Source organism: Emydura macquarii, unplaced genomic scaffold (genome assembly GCF_026122565.2).
Source record: "Emydura macquarii macquarii isolate MOO-44397 ecotype Brisbane River unplaced genomic scaffold, CSIRO-AGI_Emac_v2 contig_3506, whole genome shotgun sequence".
Lineage (NCBI taxonomy): Eukaryota > Metazoa > Chordata > Testudines > Chelidae > Emydura > Emydura macquarii.
In genome coordinates this window covers 10,508,665-10,536,391 of record NW_027133643.1, presented here as the reverse complement: position 1 = coordinate 10,536,391, position 27,727 = coordinate 10,508,665, and the positions used below count along the sequence as shown (strand labels likewise).

At 40.0% G+C, this 27,727-nt stretch overlaps 1 protein-coding gene across 4 annotated transcripts in view; it reads right to left on the bottom strand.

Annotated features, from left to right (window-relative positions):
• Window positions 1–27,727, bottom strand: part of ROR1 (receptor tyrosine kinase like orphan receptor 1) — a 218,707-nt gene that overhangs the window by 7,243 nt on the left and 183,737 nt on the right. For all 4 annotated transcript variants that reach the window (XM_067535417.1, XM_067535419.1, XM_067535420.1 and 1 more), the window contains 4 exons: window positions 10,419–10,546; window positions 8,871–9,188; window positions 7,263–7,508; window positions 1,093–1,304 (listed from right to left, as the gene is read on the bottom strand). In XM_067535417.1, the coding sequence (XP_067391518.1) occupies window positions 1,093–1,304; window positions 7,263–7,508; window positions 8,871–9,188; window positions 10,419–10,546 (904 nt within the window). The remainder of the gene's footprint in view (window positions 1–1,092; window positions 1,305–7,262; window positions 7,509–8,870; window positions 9,189–10,418; window positions 10,547–27,727) is intronic.

The window sequence follows — 27,727 nt, the reverse complement described above, 5'->3', positions numbered from 1 at the left end:
ATCTCATGATTGCTGTATCAAACCTAAAACAGATCTCTACTCACAAATATATTCACATGTGGACAGCACAGACCCTGAAGGGTAAGCGTAACCTCCTTTTCTTAGGCCGAGCAACTAAAACTACCATCATTCTGAAAGAATACCTTAGGAGTGCAGAGCAATATTTATAGAAGGAAGGCTACGCATAGTTTGCATTGCTCCTAATGCCAGAACTGAATTATGAATGTGGATTCATTTGGCTGTATCATTTTCTAACTAAAACAACAACTTGCCAACAGGAATGTCTAGACCATTTGATGTAAGTTATTCTAATGTGTTATGTTTTAGATACTCAAGATATTCGCCTGCCTGGAAGTGGCAGAGCCTCATGTGGAGCCATGCAGGTGGCTGCTCTGGACATTTTCAGCACCTGCCTCGCTAACAAACAAACGAGGAGGTCATTGCTAATCTAGTCTGCAGTATCTTAACTGAGCCGGGAGGCTTTTTTAAAATTGAAAAATGTGCTTCATGCATTTGGCGTTTCAGTAAAGAGGAACAATACTGGGAATCGGTGAGCAGGGGTCCTATCTTTCAACAAGTCAGGCTGTAAATACGAATAGGTTTTTGAGGCTTCATTTTGCAAATATCTCTAAAGAAGGTATACATTTGAACATACAAGGAAGAGATCATTCTAAAGTGATTTCAGCTGAATAATAGGTGAGGCAAGGATACAAAGGCTCCATTAAAAAGAGCCTTCTGAAACAGCCGATAAAATAAAAGAATGCGTCGTCACATCCCCCCCCTCCCCCGCCACTTACTAACTAGAACAAGGTCTCCAAGCCACTTCAGAAACAGTTGCTTACTTTGTTAGAGCAAGCTCGAGTTTCTTTTCATCCAAAGATAGCCAGACATATAGACCGTTAGCTTTATGCTGCACAGTACGACACACAGATGACAAAAGGCAGCTTTCAAAAAGTGTGGCCAAGGGCACCGACAGAAACTGTGTGATGGAAATCAGTTGGGTAAGGTTTCAATTCCGGATTGAGCAAAGCATGCTAAATTCATGCTTTTAGAGACAGCGATTTACAAGGCAGGAACCAGGCGCACGATTACCTTTGGTTTGTATGCATTTAGCATTGACATCTCTACATTTTGCCCTCTGACGTGTTTGGGCTGCCTTTGTACTGGAGGCGAGGAAGACTTCTGGTTGTTGCGGCAGATGCAGATGAAGAAGAACGATAAGGCTATGGCCAGAGGGATAGTAACGCTTGGCACCAATATATATAGGATTTCCATTTTATTTTTCTCCTTGGAATCTTCGAAATCTGGCTCAGAAAAGAAAAAGAAGGTGAAAATGATGAAAACAGATGATGCATAAAGTATCTCATGCAAACCAGTAAACTTCTGTATATCCTGGAAATGCTTGAGAATGATCAAACAAATGGCAGGTATTATTATTCTGGTATATAGTGACTCCTACGTCAAAAACGTTTTAACGGGAGGAACACTTACTGCTTGTGTTGTATTTCTTTATTATTAACAGAATAACTTTATTTGCTACTCAGCAATTATATATCAACAGGGGAGTGGATGACTTAGTTGTAAGGCTAAGGAGACATTCTTCTCTGAGATATCACTTCATAAAATGGCTGCAAATCATTACCATCACATAACCATTTGGTGTGAAATGTGTTGATAGTCCGGCTTTAGTTCCTAGTGGACAGAGGCTCATGGCAAAAGTAACTTCAGAATAACGCACTGGTTGGCAGTCTCAGTGGAGAACAGAGTAGCAAGTCCAGATTTTATTTATTATGGGTATCATAGTAGTGCCTACAGACCCCAGCTGAGATCAAGGCCCCACTGTACTAGGCACTGCAACAACATGTAAGAGACAGTCCCTGCCCTGAAGAGCTTATAACCTAACCAGACAAGGCAAATGATTGGACTGTGAGCTGGATTGCCACTCTTCCCAGCAGACTTTTGGTGTCAGGGTCACTAGGCTTCTTATCCAGTGGTTTTCAGAAGGGGTGGAAAGTGGGTGGGAAACAGAAGCACAGGGAAAGCAAGTCACTTGCCCAAGATCATACAGCAAGTCAATGGCAGGGCTGGGAACAGACCCCCACATCTCCTGAGTCCCAGTGAAGTGCCCTGTCCACTGGACCAGGCTACCTGTCTTGGTCCAAGCATGGAAACAATTACCATAGAGGCACATGGTGGTCTCCAAGGTAGTCAATCTGACATTTTGCAAGAGCATTCCAAAAAGAGCTTAAAGTGGGATTATGTATAATGAATGAATACAGTAGCTACAGGGTACAAAGAGAACTTTAAAGAACACTCCTGAAATCCCCAGCAAATAATTATCCACATTATTAGTGTCAGTTTTCATGTATCTCCAATGGGGCATGACACTTGCTGGAGGCCATATAGTGTGTTTCTCTAATGAAGACTTGACAGTTGTTGAGTTAAAATGAGATGAGGTAGGCCAACAAATCCCTTCTTCCTTCCAAACTGGATGTGGTTGCCCTGTGACAGTAGTCATTAAATGAACAAGATTCATTTAGTGCTAAATGCAAAGCTAATTATTTTTCTAATGCATGTTTTGGCATCCAGAGAAAGTTGCAGTTTATAACGGACTTACTAACAAAAGGAGTCTGTTCTTCTCTTGGTGTGCAGGGGACATACGCAAGCAATTCCTCTTCAATGCTAATGGGAGCTACACGTATAAATCCTGTATGCATCCCACAGGATGCCCAGGTGCCTACGAATCCATATCCCTTACACACACGTCACATTTGTGTGAGACATTTTGATGCCACTGGGGATATGTAAATAAGTTCAGATAGGCCCAACCAAGTTTGTTTAAGCCATGTTTAAGTCAAACCAAGTCAATGGGAAAAAGTTTTCCACGGTTTTTAATTAATAATTATAACACTGTAGAGAACTAACTTGACACTGGCTTGGTCATATACAGAGGTCGACAAATAATCTGCAGACAGCTATTCATGAGATGTCTTTCATTTCTCTTTCTAGTTTCCTCTGGAGGATCCTTACTTTAAATCTACATTACCTCCCCATGAGCATGCCACGGACTCTCCGTGCACATCTATTTAGCCATGGACTTGCTCACCCTTACCCCATGTGTTTCTGGTTCTTTATCTATGCCTTCGAGTGTGCACTCCCCTTTCCAAGTTGCTGGCTCTGCACTGCTCTGCTTCCTCGAAAACCATTGTATACCACCCGCCTCTGCAATCGGTCTCTCTTCTTTAATTCACACAAGTCACTGTTTCCCTGCCCAAGAGTCAGTTTCCCACTCCATCCCAACACACAGAACTTCACTCGTTTGCCTCCCATTACTTGGTTTCCATGCTCACAGAGAATTGCTCTTCTGATGCTCACACTTCACTTTTGGATTGCTAGCTGCCCTGTCCTATTGTTAGCTGCCACTCTTTCCCTTGCAGCAAGGTTTTGGTTGCAGGGTCACTCCTAGGGCCTCTTACCTGGCATTTTGCAGAAGGGCAGGGAAGGGAATATCTTCTACAAACAACGTTTTTGTGTGCACACGAGTGCATAACTGGCTCTCCCATTCAAAAAGACCCGGGGCAGCTGCAAATCCCCAATCCATTTGGGAATACTGGAGGAGTTTGCCATCTGGAAGAGCTGCCTCAGCAAGAGCAAGACAGAATGTAAGTGGCTATATGGGCAAGCTGCCAAAATGTCATGTTGCTGTAGCCTGGGGCCAATTCAAACTCTGCCGAAGGAGGATGAGCAAGAGCAGAGCCATTATGACAAGGCACCTTGAAATATCAGCCAGATCAGTAGGAAGAGAATGTCCGAAGTATTGAGTCAAAGAAACCACACGTGCTGTGGCAGCAAAGGAGAAGGGACCGATCACCAGCACAAGAGACATTAAGGATCAGAGAAGAAGTGAGACCTTTGAAATTGTCTAACAGCTTTTTGCAGCAAAAATGGTAATAATTTACACCCGTGTTCTCCCTTCTTCCCTACTTTGCCCGGCAGGAAAACCCCACAAGCCCAATGCTATGGCCCAAAGATAGGTATTTAAAAAAACCCAAAATCTATTCTATTTGCAAGCCTCCCTGTGGGCTCTTGTGTTCTAACATGTCTTTAGGCCCCACCCTGCCATACTGGAGGCCATCATCTCTCTTGGGGAATACTGGTGCATCTTATTGTCTTTTAAGTCAGTGTTGTTTTAGGGCAAGCGCAGTGGATTTTATTGGAGCCAACGCAGATCATACAAATTTTGACAGTGTGTGAGTCTCTTGCCCTATAGGCCCCCTTCTTTTTCTGAGGGGGCCAGTTCAGTGGGTCAGTAGGCTGAGGCAGGGTAGCATTTAGATTTTGTGGAAGGGCTGGGAGGGAGTGTTTTACTGTTGACACTGGGCTGGCTAAATGTGTTTGTGTTTTCAAACCTAATTAAATACAAACGAACAGAAATCTGGGTCCAGTTCAGATCATGAGGGTGGCAAAATTCAAATGGTTTCAGATTTAACTTTGCACAACTCTTCTTCTTCCCTTATCTGCCGTCTTATCCCACCTTATGTCCTCACCCCTTCCTCATGCTGCCAGTGTGCCCTCTCTTCTAATTGTTCCCTTCAGATCAGATTGTGGCATTGAGGCATGGGCTGAGGGCCACAACACCACAGACGGGGGTGAAAAGAGGGGACTGAGGCACAGTCCTTCCTCTAGTTCCCCAGTGCACAGGGGAACACATACGGCTGTCCTGCCCCCACACTTCACATTTGTCTGCAAAAAACATCGCAGATTTTATCAACTGCTGCATATGTGAGAGCAGAAGCCGGCCAGGTTGCAACGGGTCATAGACTTGGGAAATAAAATGGCTAGAAAGCCAGCTGGACTGCTAAGAGGGTTACCTGTTTTTAGTACTGCCTGGGGGGAAACCACTTTGGGGTGGCTGCTTTCCCCACTTGCCCACCTCTCCTGTGGAAGAACAACCAACTGGAGCTGCTGCAGGAAGCAGGCAGTGCTCTCCTTCTTCCCCTTAGGAGCCCCAGCTGTTCTCACCGGAGGGGAGGGGATAGCAGAAAGAACCCAGCCGCTCTGGGTAGCGCCACTCATACCTCCCTCGCCTCCCTGCTTGTGAGGTGAACAATGGGATAGCTCCTCTCCTCCTCCCTCCTTGCAACACCCCGGCCTGGGAAGGCAGAGAGGGGACTCTGTTGCAGTCCTCCTTCCCCCCACTGGGGAAAGAAGGGGTTAAAAGCTCCAGGAGCTGAAGGAGGAGTGGAAGGAGGGGGCAGAACAGATGTGGGGGCAGAACAGATGGAGGACAGAACTGAGTTGGAACTGGGGGACAGAATTAGTTGTTATGCAGGGGAACAAGCATATGTTGGGGTGATTATAAACCCACGCAAAACATTTGTTTTAGACCACTTTAAGCACTGGATAAAACCAACCATGAGACAAACACAGAGACCTGCGCACCAGTTCATCCCCTGCAGTGTCCCAATCAAGTGGAATTACCATTCAGATTAAGCAGCAGTCACGACCATGAAGCCTCATTAGGTTTCAATTGGTTCCCTGGGAGACATCCCAGCTAAGTCAGTTTCCCAATTAAGCTGGTCCCAATTAGGCAGAGTGTATGATACTTTTTAAAATGTGCCTGAATTGGCTCTTTCAGCTAGTACAAAAACAGCTGAGTCGTTCCAGTTCATACCTACCCAGCACTTTACATTTTCAAAAGGCAGAATGGCACTCAACTGCATAAACCAGCAGCCACCTGACAGGATTCTCCCGAGTTATATTTAAAGCAATAAGGACCGCTATCTCCACATCTAGACACCCTAATATAATGAATTATACTGTAAATACAATTCAACCTCAGCAGCATTAAAATCTTTCCACGGGAATTTTGTGGGCAGGGCAGCCAGACACCTAAGCCCTTCATCATCTAGGAAGGGCACCTTCAGCCTTCTCCTTAGACCCTAGCAGTCAGATGTGTTTTGCAGCCTGCCCAAGAAGTCACCAAATTTGGGCTATTTCAGATTAAAGGGGGGCAATGTTCTAGACTCTTGGAGCCCTGCCAGAGAACCGCCTGCCAGGCACCATATGAATTTAACACAGGGCATGACAACTGTCAAGAGAGACAGCTTTGGCTATGTAAGTGTGTATGTTCTGTTTCCTTTAACAGACTCTCTCAGTAGGAACCTGAACCAAAGCCCATTGGAATCATTGGAAGCCTTTCCATTAACTTAAATGGGCTTTGGTTCAGGCCCAGAATGCATAAGATCCATAAAATAGTCTGCTTTACAAAATGTTCATAACCATAATCAAAATTAATTTTAAATTCAGGATGGGAGACTGAGTATCAAAAAGCACCTCACTTCCAAGAGGAAAGTTAACCTTATTGCCATCACTTGTGTAACACATAATCATTTGCATGAAACCTTTTAGCACAAATTACCAGAACAAGAGTCTATTCTCATAAGGTTCATTGCTGGTGCATTTTCCAACACATACCTGCAAGCAGCAGTACAGAATATCTGTATTAGTTTTAATCTAGATTTAATAAAATGGGAACTATTTATTCAGGTCTTTCTCCCACTCCCTCCAAATATGAGGAGTTCAGGTAAAATGAGACCTGGATCTCAGCTAACCCTGAGTTTGTAAAACCCAAATCTGGGTGCTGAAGTTTTGCAAAATCAAAACCAAAACCCAGCTGACAAGTGTTTTGCAAAACCATCTCCCCATTTTTTAAACAAATGCTAAACTGTATTATGTTAGGTTTGCATTTATTAAACTGATTAAAAATAAATCAAAGGGAAACAATTTTATAATGCATTTAGGATCAGCGTCCACAATGCAAATTTTACCTGCCTGAAGAAGTGATATTAATTGCAAAGATAATTTTGAAATGTAGAACACATGACATGCTAGAAACACTTATGCTTCAACCTATCATTGAGGAGGTTTAATCTTTACAACCGTTCCTAATAAAATATTTTCATGCTGTTGCTTCAGTTGCTTACCAGATGCACAGGTAAGAACTGTAAGGTTCCCCTTGTTGGGGAATTTCCTGTTTTGGATGCTGTGGCTTTAGGTGCAAACACTGTATGTAGTCTTCTTTACCAGAGCTCCCTTCCAGACACAACAAAGGCGTTCTGTGCACAGCTGCACAGAACTTATGTGATGGAGCACAACTGTATGGATCAGGCAAATGTTACATTTTTTCCTACAATAAAGTAATTCCTCTGTTTTCCTTTTTAAAAGTGATTAAAAATAAAATAGGACAGTTCAGTATTTACCACATGCTGGGATGTCACAAAGCTCAGACTTAAAATTTTCATCTAGGGTAAAGCACCATGGGGCTTCCTTCTGATTTCCTGGATTTCGGCAATAGGAATGGCCCCCATTTAACTCTGGGTATCTGATCGCGGTGAAGGTATGCGTGTGTGGATACTGAGAATTCCATGGCTGGCACTGACGTCCTGACCGTGTCACACTGACGGTCCCCCGGTAATCTACTCCAGTACTGTTGTAACATTTGTGATCTGAAAAACAGTAAGGCAACAGCTGATTGCGGCGGGTCAGAATGCTACCGTACAGACTGACCACCAGTTGGTCTGAAACTGCGTAATTAGCCTTCCAGAGATTAAACACATTTCTGCTGGCCTGGAAACCCCATTCAAGGAGTAAGAGGTCCCAGTTTGCTGTGGCTGTAACACTGGGCCCTCGCTTTGCACTCACATTCCTGGGAGGATTTAAAGCTTATGCTTCAGAAATGAAAACAGCTTACTTCAAGTATTTTTAATATAAAATACATAAAAGGAGTCAGAATTACAGTGGGAACCTGAATCACATCCACTGTTTTGATACAGAGGCAGAGAATACGTGGGACACAATGTAAATAATGAAATAAATATTTTCCTAATTTGGACATATAAACATTTGATATTGCGGGTGAGTTCCAGTCAATGCCTGTGGTTATGCCTTAGAATAATATCTTAGGCCATGTCTACACTAGAGAACTCGTCGATACAGCTGTGCCACTGTAAGATCTCTCATGTGGCTGCTCTACACCGACAGGAGAGAGCTCCCCCATTGCCATTATTAAATCACCCCCAACGAGCAGCGGTAGCTATGTTGGCAGGAGAAGCTCTCTCCCATTGGCGTAGCACTGTCCACATGGGCTGCCATAAGTGGCAGTGTAGACATAGGCTTAGGCAAGTATAGTCAAGGCCCTTGTGAGCCTTACTCAGCTGAGCAGTCCTTAATCACACCAGCAGTTCCATTAGAATATACAGAACGACAGCAGCAAGCACATCTCACATGAGGAAGGGTTGCAAGACCGGGACCATAGATGTTTACTGATCTTACAATGTTACAAGTAAAGCCATCATTTTTTGTTAGTTAATATTAACACAAAAGATTGGAAGCCAATAAACCGCTAGCAGATTAAATCCAGAGGCAATTAAAGAAAATATTGAAAAACATTATTTTGAGTTTCTGTGGATTCTGGAATAACCAGCTCAGTCTTCCGCCAACCTGAAGCAAGACTATGATGACTGAGGCTATGTCTACACTGACGGTGGCAAAGTCGCCGCCGTCAGATCGACCTATCTGAATCGATTGAGCGGTCAGTGAATACCTGCTCAATCGATCCAGAAGTTGACGCTGTTAATCCACCCCCTCAAGTGGCGTAGCACTGCGTCGACAGGAATTATGCAAGCTACTCTGCATAGCTTGCGTAACTCCTGTCGACTGCCGCCGAATTGCCAGGCAAGTGTAGACCAGGGCTGAGTTTTCAGAGTTCATGACTAACCAATTTTGGGGCACAGAGCGATTAGATAAAACCTTTACACGCTGAACTGATGATTTTTGCACAGGACACGAAGTCAGCAATTTTCACTTACTTTTATTTATAGGATCTGCCATAGGAATTCCAATCCGGATACAATTTACAGCTTCTGGGCTATCTGGCTGAGGAAGATCTTCACAGTTTGGCAGCTTTAATCTCATCAGAATCATAGGATTGGATCTTGCAAAAATATACTCTGTCTGACAAAGGACATTTTCCAGAATTTCACATTCATCACGGCACAGGTCCCGGGGCTTTGGCACAGGTGAGGTCTCATCACAGTATGGGAAAGCATAATGGCACAAAGAAGGGATGGCAAACTGGGAACATTTGTCAGATAAGTGGCTGGAAGTGCCAATCATAGTGAAGGCAGCTGTAAAACACACAAAAGGATTTTATTTAACATGACAGGAGTTTTAGGCTCAACAGCAAAACCCCTACTTTAGTAATTTGCCATTGTCAAATGTGTACAAAGTAAGAAGAACAAACTCATTTTCTCAGGAATTACAGTAATAACTATTATTTCAGAACATTAGATTCCAGCGGGGACATATGTACATTCTAGATATACAGGATAATGATTACTTTAAAAGTTGGTATAACATTCATTTCGGTGACAAAAAAAATTACATTTGATGTCAACATTGCATTTATTTTAAGCTTTCTCAGAACCATGGATTAGATTTTGTTTTTATTTTGCTTTTTCCCAGATAGCCTGTGAAGTCATCTAAATATTTTGTTTCTTGGATTACTTTTATCTGATAGGTGAGAACAGCTGCTTCTGCAGAATGCATAACAACAGAAATATTGTTCATTTACATATTGCATCCTTCATCCCAAAGGATCCCAGATCACTTTATAAACAAAAACTGGCATCGTATATGAACTGCTGTATATTTATGGAAGATTTCCATCATTGTGGTGATGCAATGTTTTAAAAGTGCATGGCAACACAGCACAACACTTTATGGAAAGAAGTGAAGCACACTATCCAATTGAAACAACAGGTGTGCTTTAGACTACTGGGAAGTCATTACATTGGCTGGAATCTGGCCATGGTTCACACACCTAAAATTGTGGGAAGGTACCATGTGTACAGTACAGCTGTGTGAGTCAGTTTTAAGTGTAGACTAACCCTAAGTCAGAGGCAAGAATGCCACCAGTTGAACTACTTACACAATCTTCTTCAGTACCCATGCTTTTTTCCTTAACAGTCTCTCAACCAAGTAATGACCCAGCTTGGCCTTGCTTAGCTTTTAAAATCTGCTGGGATCACAGCACAAGATAGACTAAAGATGAGCCATGACTACCTCTTGTTCTTAATAAAAATATATATATTTTTATTTTTGGGGAAGCCAATCATCAGAGACATACAGCATATTAAAAACTTTTTCATGCTTGATATGACCCTATCCACTGAAAGTATGCAATATACCAGTCCCAATTAGGCTTTGCTTTGGGGAAACTCACAGCAAGTGGGATGGAAGCAAAAGAGGATAAAATATAAGGAAAAACATAGTGTTAATGGTAAGAGGCTCTAGCAGTTCTCTGGAAAAAGGTGTATATTTTTGAGAGCTAGGGGAAACATCTAAGCTTTACCTACCTGTAATCTGATTTTCTATTTCACCCTGCATATGTAGAGACTCCATATAAATTGTTCGATTCCCAATAAATCTTGCACAAGCAATCCCTCTGTATGGCTGGCAAAAACCATCCTCTTCATACTCGTCACTAAAAAACAATCATATACACAAAAGGCTAAAACACAATGTATTTTCAATTGAATCATTAGCAAAAAGTCACTAGAGGGAGTTCACATTTATGTTATTTTAGGTATCTTTGACTTCAATCATCTGAACCCAAATGAAGCAGTAAAAGCAACATTGGACAGAGACAGAAGTGTGTGTAAAACACCACAGCACTCTTAGCACTCAGAGCTAATACCTATAAATGGGAAGGAGCTGCTGTCACATTTCGCAAATGCTGTAAAATTGTTCAGAAAACAGGGAAAGAACTAGAAGGGGAGTCCCACAGAGACTTTTGCTTCATTAGGTACTTTGTTTTAGGCATTTAATCCATAAATACAAATGTGAAAATATTTGCCAGTATTCTTCAAACAAGATAGGAAAGGGAGTTACCAATCCTCAAACAACTGGACCAGACATTGTTTAGTTTGAACAAAGAATCAACAGTTAATAGTAGGCATGTAATAGAATTCATTTTCGGAAGGCATCAGGGAGAGGGGGGTTTTGTGTCACTTGATGTGGGAAAGGTATTTAATTGCATTGTCTGGCCCTTTTGATTTCCCATTTCGGGACAATTTAATATTGAGGGAAGGCTTGCAAAGGTGGAGAGAGTGTTTAATCAGAGACCTCAACACACAGAGAGTGCCTAACTGCATATGTGAGCAAGACACCTGGCTATCTCCCTTACTGCTCATGGTGGTATTTGAATCCTGGTGCAGGCAGGCAATACAATCCAAGTTATCCATGCGTTACAAATGTGGAAAGAGGCCATTGATATAGCCCTATATACAGATAGGCCATGCAAAATCAATCCTTCTTTGGGTAAGGTTTTTATAAACATTTTATGTGCCATCAGGTTATGATACAGATAGCAAGAAATCAAATGCTTTTAAAATCAGCCTGCCATTTAACAAAGATACTTTCCTTCTCTCCCCCCCACCCCAGACACTCGGTTCAACGGCTTGGAAATACAAATGACAAGTGGACTTTTTGAGGCCTTCCACTTGTATGCATAGTTTATAACTAGTATCAGACCTATTACCTAGATAGGCTAATGTCTTGTCCAATGACTTGGGTGAGTTAATGGGATTAAAATGGAGGTGGCCCCAGGCATCTTTCAGGACACCGCATATATCTTTCAGCACTTTCTAGAAACTATCCTGACAGCAGTGCCTGTGAATGAACACAGTACACTTTCTAAATTCACATGGAGTGCCCAGAAGCCACAAATCAATTTAAGTACAGTAATGCATATCTGTGAAGGAAGGGAGGGAATTGAGGAGATGCCCTCTCTCATTTAAAATTACTGGGTCAACAGATTCAACTTCCTGGAGAGATGGCTCCAAAGGGATTGAACAGTTATGTTGCTTACACATGCCTGGAATGCAAAGAGTTATATAAACTACAAGTAATGACATTTTTCATGCCTTGTCTTCTTTTTCTATTAGAAATAAAATCACAACTCAAGTGCTCTGTCTCATGGTAAAAATACAGATGCGTGGTGAGAAAGGCTCAGGTGGTGTTTCACCTCTTATGATTACATTAATAAATCTAGATACCTGAATGTGCAGGGAGGCACCTAGTGGGATTTTCAAAGGCACCTAGGCACCTAACTCCCTTTGTTTTCAATGGGAGCGAACTACTGTTGAAAATCCCACTAGATATCTGTCTGCATCTTTCAGCACTTAAATACTTCTAAAAATCTAGCTCTTAGGGTTCCCAAGTCACTTAAGCACTTTTGAAAATGTGACACTGCTTACTTTGAAGAACTAAAAGAAAGAATATAATTTAGAACTGGACTGAAAGAAACATCTATTCTAGACTCTGGAGGTGGTATCCCTGGTCAATTCTCCATCAAGTTAAACATATATTTCTAGTTTATGCTGGAGTTTTCTGAATGATTAGACAAGATAGCAACTCCTTCTGAAGGTGATCAAGCATGAGAATGAGATATACAGCCAGAAAGAAATCTGATGGATGTATAAAATACTTTAATTCATAGCAAAAGAAAAGTCTTAACAATAAGGTGGCTCCACCGCACACTCAAGATTCACTCTTGTTTCTTGTACTAAGGAATTTTTAACCCAACCTAACTTGCTGAATGCTGAAAGGAATGTGAATGAGTAGGGAGTATGGAAACACATTGATATCTGTTGGCAATGCCCCGAGGCGCAGGATTTTAAGAAAGAGTTAATCTTAGGTATATAGGTTACAGATAAAGGGAACACACTGGATCCAAAAGACCCATCTTCGGGATGTTGGCAACCACAGGAGAATTAATTTACACAAAACAGAAGATTAATAGTTCAAATAGTGCATGCACTATTTTGCAGTATTTTGGAAATTAGCTCCAGTAACAGGGCAGTGGAGTAAATCAACTGAAAGAAACGGAAGTATTGAAGTCTGACAGACACACGCCTGGGAAAAAAGAGAGGATTATAAAGCCACCTGGCCCCCATTTTGAGCCCAAGAGGGTGAGTTGAGATAGTGAAAGAGAAGCCCAGGGGAAAATGGACTATGGTGTGCATATCAATTGTATCAACTACCATTAACAGTTCAAAAATGGACTCTTGAATAGATCCTGTGTGTTACGGATCTGTATGTTCCAAACAACTTCTTTTACTTAAACAACAAAAACTATATGTTACATTATGGAGTATGGAGAGTTATAGTTATTTAATTGTGACTGAAGGGAGCTCATCTTTGGGGAAAGGTGCTATGCAGTGTCAACATTCCTGGGAACTGAAGTTATTTATTTATCCATGGAACAAAGACCATATGTTTCCCAACCCTGGTCTCACCCCTGACCAAGAAGGACTGAGAAGTTGTGATGGTTGGCTTTAAGACATACATATCTGTTCACTAGGAACAGGACTGAGATCACCAATTAATTTTACATACTACAGGTTTTATGTATTTCAATCCCTTTTGTGTAATCTAATCACTGCTTCACTATTTAAATGTCAATATGTTTCTGAGGCATAATCCAATTCCCATGGAAAGCAACAAAATGGATCCCATTGGCTTCAATGGGAGATGGATCAGGCTGTTAAGACCTGATTCAGCAAAGCACTTGAGCACATGCTTAACTTTATACACATACTTAAGTTCTACTGAAGTCAATGTTAATGGAACATAAGCATGTTCTCAAGTGCATTGTTGAATTAGTCTTTAAGCTTATTGGGCATGTAGAAATTACAAAGGTCAGTTTACAGTAAGTACTTTTCTCTACTTCTTCTTTATTTAGTTTAAACTATTAACATTTCAGTAGCACTCCTAGGACCCAATCAAGATCAGAGTCTGTGTTCGGTGCTGCACAGGCATGTACATAAACATAGCTGATTTTGCAACTTTTACTTCCTGTGCTCCATACGTCAATGGCAACTTGCATGGTGTTCATGTCAGTTTACAGCATGACAGTACAAGGGAAGGCGTGAACTTTAACTACTGACAGACAATAGATACTGCATTGTTTTAAGGTGATTTAAAAAAAACATTACTTTCTATTTTTTTTTTCATTTGGTCCTTTTAATAGTTTTGCACTAGCCTGGAAGTTTAGCTTGGAACTTTCCCACTACATTTCGATTCTGCTGGAGTTTCCCATGCGCAGGGCCGGATTTCCAAGTAGGCATGTGTCTAGGGGCGCCGGCATTCTAGGGGTATCTAAACAATGGTAGATTACTTCACGGGGCAACAGGGCCCATGCCCAAAGGACCCGGCCAATCGGGGGGGCCCGCATGAACACCGGAATTCTGGCCCCTCCCCCTGCTCCACCTCCTCTCGCCTGGGGCCCCATTGCTCTGTTCTTCCTCTTCACCATGAGGTCCCACCCCCTGACCAGGCCAGAAGCTGGAGCCCAGGGATGACCATATTCTCCTCGCCTAGAGTAGCTGAGCCGGTCGCCCCAGCACCTGTCCTTACCCTCCTCCCACACAGAGCTCGCACCTTCCCCCCACATGGAAAACACAAAGATCAGCTGTAGGCAAGGGTGGTGCTGAAGATGCTGTGCCTGAGGGTAAGGTTTAATGTTTAAATCCGGTCCTTACCATGTGTCATTACTTTTAGCTTCATATAACAGTACCCTGTATTGAATATACAGTATACTCAGGTGTCCGTAACATTTGACTGAACAAAGCTGGCAAGAGATAGCAAATGAGACATAAGGAATAATATGCAAGCAGCTATCTGTGAAAAATGACCTGCCCCTTTCTGATTTAAACAAAAACGAACCTCCATTTTAAAAGAGCAAGAGCAAAAGTCTCTACTCAGAGCTGCACTGTGATTTCTCAACAGTAGTATAGGTTTCGTTTGAATATTCTACACTTGTTACATTTACAGAATTCCTCTGTGTCTAGTAAGCAAAGCACATGCAGAACATGCCGTACAGATCTCTAGGGCTGAGTAGAGAGGAGAAATTTGCCTTCATGTTGCCCATGCAGCATGTTCCATTGCCTACTGTACTGCCACACAAAATCATCAGACAAAGCAGGTGTTTTCAAGCTTGGAGTTGTGAACTCATGCCAGAAGGATCGCAAACACCCTCCTTTTCCCATATTGGTACATGTGACGGTAGCCCTGGCTAGATTCCAGGTAGATGGGGCTCAGGGAAGGTCATACCATGTAATAGACTGAGAACCATTGGCAAAGAAATCACTATAATTTCTTGGGCGTGTTCTTTTTCCATTAGCTTTCTTTTGATTTTTGGATTAAAAAAAAAAAAGAATTCCCTCCACTGGCAATATTTATGTCAATCTTTGGCATTAGCTATCTTTGCTGTAATCGTATTATAATAGAAGTGTAGGATTGGAAGGGACCTCAATAGGTCATCTTGTCCAGTTCCCTGCAATCAAGACAGGACTAAGTAATAATTAGACCATCCCTGACAGGTGATTGTCTAACCTGTTCTTAAAAACCTCCAATGATGGAGATTCCACAACCTCCCTAGGCAATTTTTTCCAGTGATTAACTACCCTGACAGTTAGGAAGTTTTTCCTAATGTTCAATCAAAACTGCCCTTGCATGTTTCTTAGAAGTTTAATTTTTGTTGCTCTCCTCTGGACTGTCTCCAACTTTCCCAAAATGTGGTGGCCAGAAAATGACCAATCCAGAAGAGTTCATACTTCCCGTTTCTCCCTTTGCTTCTCACACAGGGAAGCTTCTTATGCTTTCCCAGTGTTAATATATTTTAAGTTTTGTCCTACTCTAATTTCTCCCATTTCAGATATCTTGTTTCATTCCATCTGGGTCTGACAAATTATAAACGTAAACAGGAAGGACAACAAAGCACAATGGAACTTATGAGTTATGGCTCCTTACATAAGGGTCTGATGAAGAATAAAAAGGCACATTCAAAGAGGCAAAATGGTTGCAGACTATAAAGCCATCTATCACTGGGTTTAACACTATTATAGCCCAGCTACATCACTGTGATGTCAAAATGCAGAGGTGCTTTGTGATGTGAATTCATGGTGCTGTTTCTTATAAAGGTTATTCAGTTGCCAATGACTCCAGTTCCATTCAGTCCTCATAACTTTCTGGCTCTTTTCCAGGTGAACACTGTATAAGTAACACACAAAAGAAGTAGAAAGACTGAATGCAGCAGGCACTCATAGAAAGGCAATCCATAAATAAGGGCTTTTCATAAGGGTCATTTCTTATTTGAGATGGAGATGTTGTACGGTTTAAAATATAACCAAAAAAAAAAAAAAAATCAAAGGAGGATGAAGGAAAAAAGATATAGGGCCAAATTCTTCACTCACTAAAATCAATGAATTTGTACTGGTGCACCATGAGAGAAGTTAGTCCAATGCACAAATCACTGGAAAGCTCTCTGTCAGCTCAGCATACTGCACTATGGGTCTGCTGAACCAAAAGCTTAAACTGCCTCACAGTATACTGCCTTTTTGTTGCAGTGTGAAGCCACCGGGAATTTTTTTAATGGCCTTTAGTGCACCTTGTGACATGAAACAACTGCCCCTTTATTAGTATCCTCACACAAACCAGGTTAATATGCTGATAGAAGAAAATAAGTTAAGTAGAAATGGGCTGAAATATCCAACCTTGTAACACATTTCAGTGACAAACTGTTCTCAGTATTAACACCCAATGGTCTGTTTCCTATTCAGTGATGTAGTCTGAACTTAGAATAGCTATCACTTACCCACTTTATTCAACAGGTCTGCCAAGCCTGTTTTAGAAATACCAATGAATGTCACTGCAGATCCAGATTTTTATTTTAAAGTCTGTTTTCTAAAATACTTCCTCTTCTATTTTAGTTCTTTTCTATATTACCAGAAATTGCCAAAATCCAACTAACACACCTAATATACAGCACTTTTTTTATATTGTCATTAATTCCAGCAACAATGAATGCAAGGAAACAGATCTAGGGATTTGTTTTAGCAATAGTTGTTGCTTTAAGATCAAGACGTTAATGTGAGTTAACTTTAGACATATTTACTAAACTAATAGAGGAACTGGCATTAGAGGGGTCAGGATGGTGTGTTGGTTTTTGTTTGTCTGTCTATCTTGTGGATAACTGAATTCCAATGCATTAAGAGCAAATACATAGAAAATCGCATGAGCAGGATCAGTTATTTTTGCTACATTAATAACGAAGGTAGTAAATTTAAGTACTTAATCACAGTACCTGAAGATAAAAAATGGAAAAAGAGGAGGAGAAGACAAGGAAGACAATATCCCAAAGGCCTTGGGTGAAGTAAGGAGGAATCTAGGCCTATTATTGTGTTGAGCATCTTTGTAAGATGCTCGGATACTAGTGTGATGAGTAAGGTGTAAATGCTTGGATATATAATTGGTTAGTTAGATTGGACAGTTGGTCTGCCATACTCAAGTGGCCAAATTTGCAGATAGCACTAAATTATACAGGTTATTATAGAGGAGACTGAGAGAACCTCAGAACCAAGTAACAAAGGTAGGTGAATGGGCAACATGATGGCCAGTGAAATTCAAAGATGACAGTGCAAAAGCACACAGACAACTACAATACATGTGTATAGTTAACAGACTCCATTTTTAACTTATTTTGAGGGCAAAAGCAAAGAAACATATTTTATCTCCCAGATATACCAAGTACGATAGATGGGATGACATTAACAGTAAAGACAGTCGTTCTATTTGCTTTTTTTCCCACTTGTAAATATGAACTGGAGCCACTGTTTATCGACAGAGAAAAAAAAATTAAAGAATTATTCTTGTTTTACTCCACCACTAAACAAGACAGACCCATTAATATAAGTTACTTACATTAAGCAGCTGAGCATTGATGGAAAAATACATCCTATTCTGCCAAGCACAGATAACTTTTTGAATGTTCTAATTCACTGTCTATGCCCCCCACTTCTCCAAGGAAAAAGTACAGAATGTTTTAAGAGGGACAACAGAAAGTTCAAGAGCTTTAAGGGCTCAGATCCTGAAGTCCTCACACCAGCAAATTTCCCACTGCAGTCAAAACTCGCACCAAAAACTGATGGGAGATTTGCTGGCAGGAGGACCACAGGATCTGGGTCATTAAAGCTCTTGAACTTTGGGTTGTCCCACATTCTTCACTTTCCCCTTGGAGAAGTGGGTAACTAAGGTTATACGCTTAAGAACATGTGACCCAAGACTGGGACTACATATAGGATATTTTGCTTTGGAGGAACTGAGCTCATAATAAATAGTAAGAAATGACAGAATGGAAAAGTGAAATCTGCTGCACTTAACTGTATAATTATTTGTGTGGGCAATCAGATGGGCTATTTTTATTATTACATATAGCACAATATGCCCATATATACCGATTAATCCTGCATAATTTATCTTTATATTATTAACCAAATCATATCATTTCTCTATATTCTTGTTCCAACATTATATAAAATAAGATTTAAAAGTTTTTACTTGGCAGGAATCCATTAAAGCAAACAGATGAATAATATTTCCTCATACTTTCCAAAGGAACACAAAATAGTTACTTGTGTCTAACTTAGAAAATGAGAACATATTGGCACTGTTTCATAACAATATTTCAGAAAAGCAAAGGTTGTATTTCACTTTGGAAGGGGAAAACAATTGTCTAGGCTTGTATATCACTGTGTAATTTCAGGGTAAGTGATGTCTGGGTAATATATTCTATTCCAGTTTAGACACCCATTTAAAATCACAGGGCAGTTATCGTTTAGTGTCCAGGAAAAACAACTACAACAGAGAGATACCAATAACAAGAATGAATAACGTTGCTGTTTTGTCATTAATTAATGGGGGTGGAGGGGGGGCAGGTGGGGAGGGGGTCTTGTGATACCATTGAATACTCCGGTTCCTAATTTCAGTGAATTATACATATTACCCCAGCAGGTGGTTTCTTTATTATTCTATTTAGCTGTTGACTGTTGCACAGGTACCTTAAAAATGTTGCCTCAGATGCCTGGGCAGACAAGCATCTAAAAATAAATGTGAGTTCAGATTGCTATATAATGCACAGTGGTACAGATCAGGATCAGTGCCTTCATTGTACTTGGCCCTGTGCAAACACAGTGACACAGTCACTCCCTTATAAGATCTTACAGTTTCACCAACATATTATTCTGAGTATTACTCAGTTCTACCTAACATTTCACTCCCTCCCCCAACCTGCAGTCATTTCTAGTTAGAGTATTTTTCTGCAGAAAGAAGGCAGGTTTGTGCAAAGACATAAACATCACTGGTGAGAGCAGACATGTGTTTTCTACTAGCGAAAGCAAGGCAGCGCTGTAAATTCCACAGTTCTGGAAGCTGAATAAAATACATCTCTTACGCAATTAATCTCTTGGCAAGGATATACCAGCAATTATTGCATGTTTTTCTCTGTCGTCGTTAGAAAGTTCTACAGTGTCTCTGTCTACATAATTCATTTCTGGAAAGAAAAAGCTGCCTAGAAAATCTCAGAAATATCCACACGTAAAAACATTTCGTCTTCATACATTTGATTTAAATATTGACAATTATTTTCAACTGGAATTCTAGCGCCTCAGATTCACTCCTCTTAAATGCTTTACAATAATTCCTCCCCTACTAAAACTTCTTCTAGAAACTCAAGTCACATTCTTACAAGCAGGAGTTGCACAGAACATGGTATAGCCAACTGTTCTTATTCAGAAGAGCAGCAGCTGTAACTGGTTATGAAACAGCACTAGTAATAGTATTTGGATCTTTCCTGGCAGATTTCTTACATCATGATTCAATATGAACTGCAAATCATGTGCTTGCAGTTATGAAAATGGCAGGAAACTCCTAGTGCTCATGTTTTGTTTGACAAAGATATTTTAGGGTTATGTTGGAAGGTAGGTCTGTCCAAGATCCTGGATGTAGAAAAAAAACTAATATACAAAGATTCTGAGGACTAGTCAAATAGGATAACATTGTAAGTGTCAAACACTGTCTCTTTTATCAAACCTTTATACTGGGCTCCCTCACACAGTTCTGATGATCTCACATATATGTTATTTATCCAACCCTCATTGGACACTGACTTCTAGATAGGATTATTTGATGGAACGCCCATCAACTTCACTCCATCAACTAGCTGCAAGGAGTCTTAATGGAGAGATATCAGACTCATTTTCCGCCCATTTTTAGATTGGCTCTTTGATTCTACAGCACACCCAATACCTGATGGACTGAGGAGAAATTCAAGCCACAGTCTCATATGTGACAGTACTGAATGCTTCTACTCAGCCACTGATCTAGGAAATCTAAATTAAACACCAATTAAAATGGAAATTTAAGGGAAAGTAACTTCACCTGTGTAACTAACTATGCTTTGTTATTTCTAACAATGAATTCTTCCAAAATCCTTAATAGCTGACACATAATATATATTTTTAAACACCTATTTTATTAACAGTGACAAACTGTAACAACTTTACAGTCAAACTGCTGTGTCTTCAATGGCCACCCAGATTCAAATCTTTCATGGCTTGGTGTAGCTTTCTTAAGATAAATACCATCAGTCCAATGTATCGGAGGATCTCCTTAGTTAAACAATTAATTGTTTTCACATGCATAAAAGCTGTTTAAAGGACCCATTTGACCGGGAAGCTGATATTCCCTAGAGGAATGTACACTACACATGTACACTATTGCCATAGGTGAGAAATGTCGTATGTGCACTTAATATAGTGGGAAACTTGCACATTTTTAGCATACACGGTGTAGAAGAGGATACCTTTTACCTCTCGGGTTTCCCAGAAGGATATATGTATGTATATATGTATGACTACAAATAGTAGGCCAAATCCCAAAACTACATACTTAGATTTTATTCAATCTTTACTCAAACAAAACTTCTTTATAGTTATGACTGCGGGATTTGACCTTTTATCCCATTTTTTGATATTGCCACTCTAAACTTCTTGTCCTATGTTGATAACCTAAGGAAGACTGCTTGATATCTATAGAACCTGAACCTGAAGGGACCATCTCAAGAGGTGAATGATCCACTCGAGTCCTTGGTGAGACTTCAAATAAGACTTTGAATTAGCCCCATCTGAGATGAAGAGTTTTGTTATGTGATTACCTGACACTAGAAACTGGACTGACTTAAGTGAGTTCATTTGTTTGTAACTTTTACTCCCCACCTCATCAGTTTGATCAATTTTATTGTTCTTTTTGCCCTTCTTTTTTTTTAATTGATTGGTTTTACAGCTAACTTTTAATTTGTCCTGTGGGTTGGAGAGTCAATATTTTAAGCTTAAACATGATAAAAAACAGATAACATAAATCTGACACATGCATCAGCACAAGTTAATTAAAAATAATATATATTAACTCGTTTAAATTATTATTCATATGAAAGTTTGCATCTGCCATTAACGTCTATAAGCCAGAATTACTAAAAATAAAAACCAGTTACCTCGTTTTTCACCTCTGCTTTTTATTTAACAGTAATATTCAGCTCAATCATCAAAGATCTCTTTTAAGATATCCAAACACGATTCAAGATGTATTTCCAAACATACTCAAAGGTATTCTGAAATGTAGAGTGTATTACAGATTCGTGCATGTACTTTATGGATACTGAAGACAGTCTTGTTCTTCACACCAGGCCAAATGTTGCCCTGAAATACAGTTCCTACTGCCTTCAGTGTGAGCCACACACATGCACCCAAGAGCCCAATGCACCTGAAATACGACAGCATCCTAAATATGCATTATTGTTTACATAAAATCCATGAAATAGATGAGCAGTTAAACGATAATGTTCTCAGTGGTTGTGGATGAGATAATTACTGTCTTTGGTAGTGATTTGCTATGGCCCTTGACACACACAGAATAGGTCCAGCAGGATGAGTTTAGATGCATTTCCCTTGTCTATGGAGAGGAGGTCATCTACCGGAACAACAAATGCTGTCTCTGTACCATACCTTGGCCTGAGGTCTAACTGAGAGGAACCCTGGTGCTGGAAGCTAACTAGAAGTACTGCCGACGTTTTTACTTTGATTAGCTTGCTTCTTCTCTGTGGTAGTTTACAAGATAGCCAGTGGTGAGCAAAGCCTTCTTTAGAATTGGTCAGACTACTGCATGTCGTAGTGGTAAATCCCCCTCATCAAAACATGTGCAGACTATAAGGCAGCATGATCAAGTGGCTAGTCCACTAGACTGGGCATTATTAAACCTGGATTCTATTTCCAGCTCGCCAAATTACTTGCTGTATAAGCTTGGGCATCTCACTTCACCACTCCATGACTCTGTTTCCCCTTCCATCTCTCTTTGGGGCAGATACAGTGCCTAGCAAAATGGGTCTTGGTTGGGACTGCTAGTTACTACTGTCATACAAAAAATAATTATTAATAGAGAGAATAGGGGGCTGAGAATGACAGCTGATGGCCCTTATTGTTATTGATCCTTCCCTCTCTACTTCTTGAGCGAAAGTGCTGGATTATTGGAGAGAGGGCACTATGATCCTGCCCTTAGTTTATTGCTGTTGGTGGCACATTAGGCCCTCTTCCATGTAGGGCACTTTCTCTGTGAAGTGAGATGATGATGATTCCTCACAGCAAAAGGTACCATGTTCTGTGGTTGTGTGTGGCAGACTGGAATTACAAAGCAATTTATGAGCCAGAAAAGTTCCACAAGCCACAGCCTTACGGTCTCTATGGGAGCAGACAGATAGGATCTCCTTGCCTCCTTGGCATACTTTTCCAGCAATGTCCTCTCGAAGTCTGCCAGTACCATACTGTGTTTTCTGCCAATAAGTCTTAACTTTTTCCCCCTGCACTCATTACAAAATCATGGCAATGGGTGGACAGTGGGCATGGAAGAGGATAGTTTGAATCATTCAAAAACCCAACAGAACATATCTTCTAAATGGCTTCCTAAGTATGAAATAGAAAATGTCAAGATGAGAATATCGTGTTTTTTGCAGTTGACAAGCAGTCTGGAGTTTGCCTGGTTTATGCCCATGATTTTCAAACTTCACTGGAGACAGCTGGTGAGTTCAAAACTGTTCTAAGCAGCGACTCTTGCTGAAATAGTTGGACTAGTTTAACAACTGTGAAAACATTTAGTGTTCACGTAACTTGTGTATCTTTCATAAATTCTGCTACTGATAGACACATATAAATAGAGGCTACTCATTTGGGAATAACCAGTCTACTCTGAAAATCTCATGAGCACTATTAAATCTAGGTAGAATGACTTGTGAAAAAGATTTCTCTCTAGATAAGAAACTCATTCTTAAGGCAACAAACATCTGTAAAAACATGCGTCAATGAAAATTAAGACCTGTCTATCCACTCACTAATGGTAATAGGTTAGGGCTAGGAGAACATATTTGTTTTCTCTAAAAGCACTATGTTGCATTACTTAGACTCCATGGACCAGTATAAAGCAACTGCATTTAAGTAACTTGGATTTAAATCCAAGTTTCATATTTCAATGAGCACTGAGAAGGGCATGTAGTCTTTAATTCTGAAAGAGTGGCAATGACTAGAAAAATAACTATGTAAAATGTAGTGTTTTTTTAAACTCATCACGTCTACTCTCCAAATTTATAGTCTTCAGCATAACATTTGTTTATTTCCGAAAAAAATAAACATTTCCTGCCTTTTTTTTTTTTTTTTTTTTTTTTAAAATCCTATTAACAAAAGAGTCAATACTGCTATAAGAAAGCAAGTTAGATCCTGTTTCTTGACTTGTCCAAATAAGTTCCATTTGTAGAATCTTTATTGCTGGTTGGGGTAAAATGAAGCAGAAGGAACCAGACTTAATTTTTACACAGCCATTTTTATAGCCCCTCTTCACAATATAATTTCCCTTTAAGAAAGAAAAACCAAGGTCCTTGAATTAATTAAATTTGCACCAGAAAGAAATGATTCATGTTTTACTGGACATAGCAAATGCCACTTGCTGATTTCTACCACCATCATCCCAACTATTTATTCTCCTAGAGTAGAGTTTTATTTTATTTTTGTTTTAATTTTATTTTGTCAGTATGTCAGCTATATAAAGTAGTGAACAGTTAAGAACTTCTGCACAGGAAATAATTCTATTATTTTGCCACTATGAAGTTTATAATAAAGTTTTTGCACATTTTAAAGATGATTATTTATCTTGTGTTCTGATGCACAATATATTCCTGAGTAGTTACCATGTCAGGAATTTCTCCGTAAGTAAGTACAGCAGCGTCTGTCAAATTTATCACATAGTACATAGTGAGAAAAGTATTGCTTAGTTCAATTTGCATGACAAGGGCAAATTCTAATATAATTCTGAAATCATTTGCTGCTGATATGACTATCTGCACATTAATCATTCTACTAATCTGTCCTTTCACTGGAAAATTATTAAAGTTAAAAGTTGCTTCAAATAAATTGTTCTTTAAAAATGTTGTTTTAATGAAATCTGTTGGCATACTTTTGCAGTTGCACACTATCAAATCTAAAAGCTGGTTTCTATCTACAGCTAGGTGGAGAGCTGGTTTATATCAATGTTAACTCTTATCATGGTCTGGTAATAGAAAACATGTATTTTATAAATGCCTAAAAAATTAAATGAGGATTAAGCCAAATATTATTTTAAAAGGCATACATATAGACTATCAAAACAGCAAAGTAATTTATGCTTAGTATGTTTGAGAGGCCAATCAAAGGAAACACTGATATTTATATACCATTGCTCCTGTTACTTGATTTTGGTATGACTATATAGCCTGAAGGTAAGGTATAAGTTAAGGCAGTAATGCCATGAGCCTACAAGCCTCAAAAGCCTGTAAGACAATAGCTTAGCTAAAGCAATCAAGGCATAAGGCCCAAAAAGCTTTAGCATAAGCAGACAACCAGGAGAAACGCTAGATCATAAAATATCACAGGATAGAATGCTGTAATGACTAAACTGCTGACAGGAAGCCACTGGATGCTAGTTTATACCATCTTGGGGTATTTTAAAGTTAGGAACATCAGCAGATGTCTGACTACAAAAAGAGCATGGTAACTGACTAACATATATGCTAATAAGCTTGAGGTAAATGAACTAGTAAACTATGGGAGAAGACACAACAATATTAGTAGGGTGAGGAAACACAAATAATGAAAGGTGATGAAACCCCTACTGAATATGCATAGGCATAGTGGCGGCAGTATAACACATTATACAAATTGTATGCTGGCCTGTGTGCCTTGAGAGATGTAGCTCTTGGGAGATGCCAGGATGATGACTACAGATAATGATGACGAAGGAAGTTGATAACTAACACTTGAAGATGTTTAGCAAGGGATAATGTGGATGCTCAAATGCACATTCTGTATTATCTCTACCTTGCTGGGTTTGAGTGTTTGCAACTTTGCTGACTGTGTTAATAAAGCTATTACAAATATAGGCTTTTCTAAAGTGAGAGTGTTGCAATGGTGCACGTCGGGGTTCCCAACTTAACTGTAAATTCTAACAGTGAGGCTGATCTCAGGACTAAAACCTACCAAATCTCAGTGTTAATTGGGAATTCTTAAATAATCAATATAAGTAATACACAATCAATAGATCAGGCAACAACTTTTAATGTCTATTATTCTCACAAAGGTTGATTATATGTCAGGGATGGAGGAGCAGATTCTTATATCATTCACACGGATGCAAATGTGGAGCAACTCCACCAAAGTCAATGGAGGTACTCTTGATTTACACCGGTACAACTGAAATTAGAATCTGGACCAAGGGGCACTTTTTAGAAGTGGAGGACAAGGCCAAAATGGTCGGCCCCAGCGGTGAGACAGCTGTTCTTTCTTCTGGCACCACAGCAGCCCCTGGTGGGCAAAAGCTGTGGTTGCAGCATCTCCCTGGCAGAATTTATTATTTTGCAGGATGTGGGAAGGGGCGGAGAAGAGAGGGAAGAATCTGTGGGGGACATGATTCTGCACTTATGTTTCTTTTGTTAAAAAATGGGAGGGTATGGCCCTCTGATCTCCCCGGTGCTGGTGATCCGGGCCACAGTAGCAGCCTTTAATAAGACTCATTGCCAAATAAAAATTTCAAATGTAATGGACAATAGATTTTGTCAAACTAACTGGATATTTTTTTTTGATGAGACTACAAGTTTAGTTAGTAAAGGTAACAGCACTGATATAATGTACTTCAACTTCTGTAAGGCATTTGACTTGGTTCCTATCCAAAATTTTGATTAAGAAGCTAGGATGATACAAATCAACATGGCACATGTAAACTGGATTAAAACCTGGGTAACTGACAGGTCTCAAAATGTAATCGTAAATGGGGAATCATCACTGATTTAGTGTGTTTTCAGTAGTGATTTGTTCTTGGCCCTATGTTATTTAATATTTTTGTCAGTGACCTGAAAGAAAACAAAACCATTACTGATAAAGTTTGCAGATAGAACAAAGATTGGGGAAGTGGTAAATAATAATGAAGAAAGATCACTGATAAGCAATCAAGCAATATCTGTTTCAATGTGGCCAACTATAAGCTGATACATCTAGGAACAAAGAATGCAGGCCATACAAACATGATAGCAAACTCTATTCTGGGATTTAGTGACTATGAAAGAGACTTGGGGGTCATGGTGGATCATCAGCTGAACATAAGCTTTCACTGCGATGCTGTGACTGAAAAGGCTAATGCAATCCTTGGATGCATAATTGGGGAATATTGAGTATGAGAAGGGAATGATATTATCCTCTGTACTATCCCTGGCTACCCTGCTATTTTTAGTGTGCTACATCGAGTATAGCTAGCACGTCTGTCTACCCGCATTGCGAAGCACGCTCCCTGATGCGGTGCAGACATACCCATAGTGAAATTCTCAAGTAGCTCAATCTGTTTAGTTTGCCAAAGAGAAAGTTATAGATCACGGTCTATAAGTACCTACATGGGGAACAGAAATTTGATAATAGAAGGTTCTTCAATCTAGCAGACAAAGGTTTAACAAAATGCATGGCTGGAAGTTGAAGCTAGACAAATTCAGGCTAGAAATAAGGCGCACATTTTAACAGTGAGGGTAGTTAACCATTGGAACAAATTACTAAGGGTTATGGTGAACTTTTCTAAAAAATATGCTGTAGGTCAATCACAGACATTCAGAAGCAATTCCAGGAATTCCTATGGCCTGTGTTATTGAGGCACTCAGACTAGATGATCACAACGATCCTGTCAGGCCTTTAAAATCTATTAATCTAAGTTCTAGCCCTTAGTTTTAGCAATGTTGCTACAGATTAAAGGCTACACATTTTTCTCCTTGCCACTATGTACTGGACAGAACTGTGGCATGAGAACATAAAGCTTGGTCTTGAAAGATGACTTGTGCGGATTGAAGTCATTTACTATGGCAAGGACTCTGGCAGGAAACGGAATGGAATAACAGTTGCAATGTATTTTTGATTACCATGGGTCCTTGTTGGCTCAAGCACCAATAACAGCATCCAACTAGTAACAGGTCAGATAGCTGTTTTTGTTTCCGGTAGAGGTAACCACACATTTTTCGCTGTTAACAAGATCAATAAACTTGCCACATTCTGAAATCAATAAGTAACCCCTTTTACAGTATTTGAATTTACACAATTTTACTATGTTCAATGGCCAAACCTGTAGCGTCATGTATGTTTTAAATTATCAGAATCAATGTAACACCTTATACTCTTCCCCCTTTACCCTTAATGATTTTGTGATGAAGTACTATAAATTG